The following is a 9,519-nucleotide window of genomic DNA, read 5'->3' on the forward strand; positions in this document are numbered from 1 at the left end:
TCTAGTTAAACATTCTCTTATTTACAAACAAGTTGTTAGTTCAATCTCCTTAAATAATATTTCAAATACAAGTTTTATGCAAGAAAAATAATATTATATGAAAAATGTCATTAAAGTTGATTAGTTAAATTTTCTAACTGTATTTATTTGTTGTCAAAATTGATGGATAATTTGTACAAATATATTTTTATTTTTTATAAAGGAAGATTATTAATTTAAGGATTTAATTTAAATAGATTGATTATATATCAATATTTGCACGGTAAACTTATTAATTTTTATAATAATTATTTTAAAAATTATATTTAAGAGATTAAAATAATTTATAATTAGTTGATAATATGAAATTATTTACGTTAATTATACATTACAATTAATCTTTTCGATCTAAATTGGCAAAAAGTATTGCCAAGCAAATAATCTATCAAAGTACTCACAAAATTTGAAGGCGCAATTTTTGTTTATATTTTATGTATGTTTGATTTCTGTTGAAAATCTTCAAATTTACATTTAACAGAAAAAACAAATTTTCTTGATTCTCAGTGTTTTAAAATATGTAAATTTCTGTTTAAATCATTGCAAATAAATTTCTAAGCATATCATTACTTGTATATTAAAAAATGCACTCTATAATTAAAAGGTCTATAAATAGGTAAGTATAGTGTTGATTTTGGCGTATTAGGAAGGGATAAGAACAGTTGTTGGATTTCTAAGCCTTAGTTGGATTTGCTGCTAACATTAACACTATAGTTGTTAAAGGAAAGTAAAAATGAAAGAAGATAAAAAAAAAAATAAAAGAAAATAAATATAAAAATAAGATATATTTTTTTAAATGATTGGCATACAAAAATAACAAATATTTTCATTTTTCTTGTTTGATTGAGAAAAAATAAAAATTTATATTTATAAAATGACACAAATACTTTTATGTAAAAATGACGGGTAACAGAACAAATAAAATATAAATATAAAGAAAGTATTTTTTTAGATTAATAATATTATTTTATTGAATTTTGTTAACTTATATTCACACGTTTTCTTTAAGGAGAAAATTAGCAAACTATACTTAAGTATATTTTAGAAAGTTTTGTAGTTATAACTTTTAATATACTTATCTTAAAAAATAAGTGAGTGTATGTTAACAAATTCTATAAACATTTGTTAACTTCCATTTATTTGTTTTTTAAGATGAATAAGTTAGTAAATTACACACACATATATATATATATATATATATATATATATATATATATATATATATATATATATTAGAAAAAATTATAGTTAAAACTTGTTAAGTGGGTGTAAATTAACAAAACTTCTATTTTGATAATTTTAAATTAATTAATAACGCCATTTTAAAAATAGTTATAATCTGAAGATACTTTTATTATCATTATTCAATCAATTTATTATGTTATATTTTTAAAATATTTATTTATTTTTTCATTTTCAAACTGATTTTGAATAGATTTTAAATTAACCAAAAAGCTATATATGTATAATGTATATGTTTATTATAGTAATAAGATAAAGATATTTTGAAAGTATGAAACGAATGCAAAAAGCGATTGCATTAATATTCGCCATTCACAAATGCGAAACTGATTTTATTTTTCAGAGTTGGATAAGTGATGGGCAATTGTGTCTTTATATAAATAAATGCATGTTTTCTGACTTCTCTCTGTTTTTCTTCTCATTTTGGATGGAAACATCTTTCTTTTCTTTTCTATTACATCAATTTTCACCAAATGTAGTGTAAAACTTAAAATTGATTTTTTAAGAGATTGTGAAGAAACAAAAAAAAAAAAAATATACAAAAGTAGTAGCAGTTTTATGTGGTTTGATTAGGAAAAAAACATGACATAGAAAGAAAAAAGTGTACGAAACCAACCTAAAATATTTTATTACTATTTTACTTTTGAAATAAAACACTCAAACATAAATCATTTTACTTTAAAATAAATCAGTAAATAATATTTTTTTTAAACTTATAAATTTTGTAATCATTTTTTATTCTAAAAAATAATGCTTTTATTTAATTTTCATCACTCTAAAATTTAAAGCCATTATTTTTTGTTTCTAAGAATTATTTAAAATAAATAAATAACATTTATTTTAAAGATCTATACAAAAAATTTAGATGTGTCTTATACTGACATAGTGTCATAAACAGTTATAAATATCACTTGAAAATGATTCCCTTAACATTTTAGTAAATATATAAATAAAAAAAATTATATAATATTAGAGACTAAAATAATACTTTTGAATTTTAGAAAGATAAAGAACAAAGATTTTTTTTAGAGAAATAAAAATCAAAACTTATTTTGTATAGATGAAAAACATATTTACGTAAAAAAAATTTACAAAATCATTTTCATTTAGAATCAATTTCTATAAATACTTGCATCATTCATCTTGATTTCACTAAAATCTACCATAAAAAATGTTACAGACATTCTCTTTAACACACTCTATTTAATACTATTTATATATATAAAAAATATAATTTTATGCGTCTTGCATCTTATCTTATTTAATGAAATTCTATACTAAAATTTATCAAAATTTATAATTTTTACTAATAATAAAAGAGTATCACCCGAATAGTGTTAAAGAGAATTTCTCTCCATATAATACTTTCACAATTTCAATTACGTTGCTATAATTGGAAGTTTGATAGTAAATATAAGATTCTAAGTTGTGGTCTTTATAATTTTTATAAATAAAAAAATTACTTTGATATGGAGTGTAACTCCCTAAAAGGACTTGTTTTAAGAAGCATCATTTTGGTCCCCATTGGAATGTAAAATTCAATTCATTAACTCTTTTTGTTCTTTACGGAAGAAAACTTATAACGTGCCCAATGTGTGCAAATTGCATTGAGAAAAAGAAGAGAGCAAAAAATAAAATAAAAAATGAAGTATGCACTTAATGTGTGGGTTGTTGTTGTATGCGGAAACTATTTTCAATGTATAGTATGTGTGATTCGATGTCTAGCAATGATGGGTTTACATTTAATGTCAAAAGAATATATACAAGAACATTATATGAAAAAACCTTATATTATCTTTACCTTATAATTGGAGGACAAGTTTCTGACATAATATCAGAGTTTTTGTACTCAAGTGATCTAATTCTAATCCTTATTCTTCCCATTCGTCTTCAATTTTGAATATATGTTCCTATATACAAGGAAGGATATGGTCATAATATTAAAGTTTTTGTACTCAAGTCATCAACTCTAATCCTTATTGTTCCTGTTCATCCTCAGATTTTAATATATGTTCTTATATATAAGGTAGGATAGTGATGATTCATGAGTATTTTTTCTTTTATCGCACGACACGTGTGCCTTTTTGCTCCTCACTGAAAACCACTGTCACAACAGAATTTAAATTCAACTTCGGTATAATTAATTAAGGTGAAACAACTAACGTGATTTATAATTTGTTCTCTGTAATTTTTTATCTTTTAAAATTTAAAATTATTATTTTTAATCTTTACTATTATTATTATTAATAATTATTTATTCGTATATTAAAAAAGTAAGAGAATTTTATATACAATGTTATATTTCTAAAAAAAATTATTTAACCTTAAATTTATCTACTTAAAATGATTGTTAGTGAAAAAAAATAATTTTAAATTTTAGAGATATAAAATAAAAAATATTTTACAAAAATGAAAAACAAATTTTGTTTATTTTATAAAAATAAAAATCAAATTATTCATGTATATTGTGTTTGTCAGAATAAACTAATTAAGAAACATACAGTTTCTTTACGGATAAAACATGAAATAATTGATAGATAACTTTGTTTATGAAGTATGTGAATACAACTTTGATTTTTATTTGTGTGTATGAAAAAATATTTATTAGGAGATGTTTAGAAAAGTATTACTTTTATTTTTTTTTATAATAGTTATTTAAAATTATTTTACATAAACTGAGAAACGTAATAAAATTTTCTATTTTTTATATAATAATTTTAATGTTTTCAATTGTATGCTCTTTCATTTTTATTTCATAATTAATACATATTAATTTTTTTATGTAAATTAATTAAAAATTAAATGATATGTAAGGATATAATTCATAACATAGCAATTAATACTATCTTAAAATTTGAAAATAATAAATAAATAAAAGTAAAATTGTTCCAAAAATCTGATTGATAAAAGGATACAACAAAGGAAGTAATTTTCAAGTTGGGACTAAAAAATATCTTAATTTATCAAGAAGAATATATAATTTTTCTTGGGTTATAAACCATATATATGTTAACTATAGAAAAGAATTTTCCAGTAGAATTAAAAATAAGAAAAGTCTTCGTAAATATATAGTTTGTAACATTGTTTGCAGTGTAGATTTATATACTTAAATCTTGTTCATGGCGTGTAGTTTGGCAAATCGCTTCTTCTCTTATTTAGTTCCTTTTGTTTGCGTCCGCAAAATCCCAATACATAGGTTCCATTCCATTTCACGTGCAAAGCACTGTCCATTGGCATTTTGTATCTTCCTTCAGCTCAAACTGAAAGGCCTTTAAAAGCTCAAAAAACACTCTTCAAGAGCATGCAACTTGCCATTATTTTTCATCTTTGAAAACATTGTGCATGTGTTTGGCTATGGCACTAGAAGCAGTAGTGTATTCCCAACCACAGGACCCGTTTGGCTTTGGAATCAAAGACCCCTACAACTTGTTAGAAGGTGTTGGAGGCAACTGGGGCTATGGAGATTTCAACCTTGAACAACAAGACCAAGCTTGTGTCTCTTTTCTCGAGAACCAAACAGAGAATTACCCTTATGGAGATCAATGGAACATGTTACCCCACATCACTGCTTCAAATCCTCCTTCTTCTGAGACCAGCAACACACACAACAACAACAACAACAACAGCAACAACTTGGATAGCTCAACTTCCACCCCTGCTCGTCCCAAAAGGCGCAGAACCAAAAGCAGAAAGAACAAGGAAGAGATTGAGAACCAGAGAATGACTCACATTGCTGTAGAGCGCAACAGAAGGAAGCAAATGAACGAGTATCTCTCTGTTCTTCGCTCCCTTATGCCTGAATCTTACGTCCAAAGGGTACTTCAATTACACATTTTCCTCCACCAAAAAACATCTTAGTACTATTCATACCATCCTTCTGCTTTTCACTTTCTTCAAAGATAAATATGCAATTTAATATCTTCAATTCAAGTTTGTATCATGTTATTGGTATAAAATATACACTAATTTTGTCAATAACTAATCTTTATCAAAAAATTTGACCGATCATTTTTAGTAGAGTCTTTTTTTTCTGCTATGTTTTTTCCATCCGTATGACTAGAATCTAGACATGTTGTTCGAAAATGTGTATTTCAATCTTCAATGTTTTTCGATGCAAGTAAAATGACCTTCCATAATTAGTATAGAATTAGCCAAAAACAAACTAGGATCCAAATACACCCTTTAAAACATCATTGCTAAATTACATATGGTCCAAACTTTAAGCTAATAATTTGCATTTTTTTCCCTTCTGAATTGTTTGTGTTGTAATTTAACTCATTGAGGAATGCAGGGTGATCAGGCATCTATTATTGGGGGTGCTATCAACTTTGTGAAGGAGCTTGAGCAGAGGCTGCAATTTCTTGGTGCTGAGAAAGAGAAAGAGGGGAAATCTGAAGTGCCCTTTTCTGAGTTCTTCTCCTTTCCACAGTACTCAACAAGTGCAAGTGGTGGCTGTGAGAATTCTGCAGCGATGAGTGAGCAAAAGGGTGAGGCTCAGTCTGGCATTGCTGACATAGAAGTGACAATGGTAGAGAGCCATGCAAGTCTCAAAATAAGATCCAAGAAACGCCCAAAGCAGCTCTTGAAAATAGTCTCTAGCTTGCATTGCATGCGCCTCACAATCTTGCACCTAAATGTCACCACCACTGGGGAAATTGTCCTCTATTCTCTCAGTGTTAAGGTTTGTGTTACCAATCTTTTTGTTGATGTTATTGAATATACATAACATAATACATGTCTTTGTAAGTACTAAAAAGTGTACATAATTGGAATTTTCTTGTAGGTGGAAGAAGATTGCAAGCTGGGATCAGTGGATGAGATTGCTGCAGCTGTATACCAAATGCTGGATAGGATTCAACAAGAATCAATGTTGAATTAAGATCTGAAGTTGAGCTAATTTGGCACAATTTTTTTTAACCTGATCAAGACCTTATTATATTTCTTCTTTTTTTTTTTTTTTTTTTTTTTTTCAAGTTGTACCTAATTATTGCAACGGCTGTTGATCCTTTTTTAATCTACTGAAGCGCCTTGATCGATGTGGGGCTCCTTGGAGGAAGTTTTTGGTTTATTCCTTCTTACGTTGTCTTTTTAGCTACCTATATATTTTTGATCTTTTTCTCTTTCTCTCTCTCTCTCTGTACTTTGGGTGGAGAAGGTTGTAGCGTGTTGTGCTTGAGACACATTTAAGTGCTCGGTCAATTCTTCCTACTTTGCTTTAGTAGAGGTAGGCCATCTCAATCTCAAACACAAGCCAAATTGTCAAGCCCAAATGCAGAATATCTCAAAGTAACTTTGAATGAAAAAGATTGCCAAAGATTTTAGGAGATTCCACACATACTTTTCACTCCATTCTTTTTTATTTCCTTTTATTTTATTTGGTTGTTACACTTTTTTACTTCTAACAACTACCGGTTAAAACGAAACAAAATTATATAAAAAAAACCCGAAAATCTGATAGTGGTTCTTGTCTCTTTATGGACAATAGCTGAAATAAGATAAACATCAATCAATGTTCATTATACAGTCACCTGATTCTCTTTCAATGCAAGGATTAAAATAGACACAATATTCTGAAGTTCTAGAGAATTTCTAATAATATCTAATTACAATTTACGCTGCACTATTATCTTCTATCAGAGCATCTATTCTGAATTTACAGCTACTTTATTAGTTTCCGTAAAATTGTTTAAATGAAAAATAATTAAAAAAAACAATTGTGCATGCATTATTAAATTGTAGAGAAGAAAAGCTGTTGTAGAGTTGCAGCGAGAGGTCAAATTAAAGAAAAAGTCTGTATTAGATGCGAACGTTGCTGAGGTGAGAACAGATTAAGAGGTAAATTTTTTCTGCATGCATCGATTTTTCATGTTTCACACAGAACCAAGAATGGTCCATCTACATCATCATTATGTAGCTGACTATGCTGAAGTCTTTTACATTATTTGAATATTAAATAAATTATTTGCCAAAGTGAGAAAGATGGTTGCTTTTTTCTAGAAAGAAAATTATTATATTTAGAAGAGGAGTTTAGTTTCTTAATATAATTTTTTAAGATAGTTATTCTAAAAATTAATAAACTTACTATGCATTATACTCAGTTCATGATTTAAATATGATATAAAAACCTTTTATACTATCTGTACATATACATGAATATAGCAACTTTATATAAAAAAGTTAATATTATTATTCATACATAAATATTTACAAATATTTTTTATGTGATTTATTTTGTATCACATTAGTTGTCATGTACTTTTTTTCCTTCTTGTTTTTATCTTGTATAATTTTATATACAATTTGCAAGAGAAAATAAAAATGGAACTGAAAAGAAATCTTTTTGAAAAATGGCAGTTTCACATAATTTTCAGAAACAAAAACATGATGATGACAGCTGTTGACGGGAGGAGAAGAGAGAGTGAGAAAAGAAAAAAGAAACAGTAGCAGGAGAAGGAGGGCAGTGATTAATGGTGGCTGTTATGGAAAAGTAGGTGACTTATTACTTATTATAGCCTTATAGGGATCATTCTTCATTCTTTTTCCCTTTCTGAGTCTATAATATTTTTAATAACTATTGAAAAATGCAAATGATTAGAGCATTGAAGGTAAAAATAATGGCCCCATCGAGTAGTACGATATTCCTAGTCGAATTCCTAGGTGAAAAAAATAAAAGAAAGTGGGGTCATCGAATATCTTCAAGGCCAGAACGAAAAGGATAAATTTTAAACTATTGTTAAAAAGCGAGCCAAGACCCTTTCCGTACGTGGTTAACATTTTCATTTAGATCGAGCCATTAATCTGAGTTAATGTGATTTGAGTCAACAAAAACAGTAACTTGTTTTCCCTTCGTTGGTTTATTTAATTCTGTACTCAAAACCTTTTGCATATTGGAGGTTTGAGTTAGCATGATCATTGCTTCTTGAATATTGGACTCATAATTGGCTTCTTATTAAGATATAGTGGTTCAACTATGATCTCCTTCTATGCACTTTTCTCAATTTTATAACCTTGTTCTTTTCTTTCATTTAGTTAAGTGAGAAACCCTTCATTCAAACGTTATATATAGATGTAAAGTTTCACCTTTATTATCATCTATTAATCTATGTCGAGAAATTTAACCAACCCCTAAATTTTGTGATTTACAAAATTTGAATACAACACTTTATTTAAATAAAGATGTCTGAACTCAGTATAATTTGGATTAACTACCTATTGGTAATGATTTTATAGTTGAAGTACTTGTTTTCTAAATTTATAAGAGGGTGTTCTAGTTCAAGAATGTGTCAGAAAGTGATGATGATAGAGCGAAAGAGTTAAAATGCAGCTTCAATTTTAGAGAAGCCACGCTTCCCCATTGCATAAACTCATCATGATAGTTCCACCCGACAGACTCGATTAGCATGATAACATCAGTACAAAAACGTAAAAATTCAACGCTATTGACAAGTTACATGCATGATTAATTATATTCACTTCAAAGGATAAAATATTTTTACTACAAGAGGAAAATCGATAGAACAAAAAAAGTTTTTAGAAACTTAATTAACATGCTCATATATAACTCTTTGTACGCCCTTTTTAGTCCAAAACTAGAAAAACGTCTATCACTTGTTCTTCATGTTTGTCATTAATTAGTAATAAGATGCATGCAATTGGGTTAAAGAGAGTGAATTTCTGTTTACAAATCAATCTTATCAAGTCTTCTTAACCTCCCAGAATCTTCAGCCTCAAATTATAAAATAATCATGAACAAAACATTCTTTTTATAGAATCAAGGTATAGTTGTCAATTTCCCATCACATGATGCAGTCTAATTCATTCACGTTTGAACTTTGTGCATAAAGTAGTGTCAGATGAAAATGAGTATTATATATCTTCATAGGAAGATTAAAAAAAAAAAAAAGAGTGATAAGCATAGCACGGTAAAAGATAAGATGATGATAGTGCGATTTATGTCCTTTTCCAGATTTTACTGTCCTTTGCAATGTATGTTAGGTCCCGTCCCCTATTTTTTATTGTCAGATTCTAAATGATTCGTACAAGGGTTGTGAAGTCCAGCAAAAATTGCAAAATAAGTAATAATAATAATAATAAATATATAATAACACTTCATTGGTTGTTGATGAAGCTCCAGGGTTGTCTTTTAGAAGATTCCAAATCTAACACCAATTTGTCTTCATCTTCCTGTTCTCTTGCGTGGAATATTGAGTACAAAGATTCCAACCCTATTTTCTCTCTTTC

At 27.5% G+C, this 9,519-nt stretch overlaps 1 protein-coding gene across 1 annotated transcript; it reads left to right on the forward strand.

Annotated features, from left to right (window-relative positions):
* Positions 1-4,391: 4,391 nt before the first annotated feature.
* Positions 4,392-6,609, forward strand: LOC109797612 (transcription factor bHLH94). Its single transcript, XM_020357711.3, has 3 exons — positions 4,392-5,094; positions 5,570-5,959; positions 6,062-6,609. The coding sequence occupies exons 1-3, from the start codon at positions 4,621-4,623 to the stop codon at positions 6,155-6,157; spliced, it is 960 nt and encodes a 319-aa protein (XP_020213300.1). The 5' UTR covers positions 4,392-4,620; the 3' UTR covers positions 6,158-6,609.
* Positions 6,610-9,519: the final 2,910 nt, after the last annotated feature.

The sequence above is a fragment of the Cajanus cajan genome, chromosome 6, assembly GCF_000230855.2.
Source record: "Cajanus cajan strain Asha chromosome 6, NIPB_CcT2T_4, whole genome shotgun sequence".
Lineage (NCBI taxonomy): Eukaryota > Viridiplantae > Streptophyta > Magnoliopsida > Fabales > Fabaceae > Cajanus > Cajanus cajan.

What these genes read in the sequence shown, in the direction of transcription:
- LOC109797612 (XM_020357711.3), top strand. Translation starts at nt 4,621, where the DNA reads ATGTGTTTGGCTATGGCACTAGAAGCAGTAGTGTATTCCCAACCACAG. An exon ending in CTGAATCTTACGTCCAAAGG is followed by an intron (nt 5,095 to 5,569) that starts GTACTTCAATTA and finishes TGAGGAATGCAG; the next exon opens with GGTGATCAGGCATCTATTAT. An exon ending in TCTATTCTCTCAGTGTTAAG is followed by an intron (nt 5,960 to 6,061) that starts GTTTGTGTTACC and finishes ATTTTCTTGTAG; the next exon opens with GTGGAAGAAGATTGCAAGCT.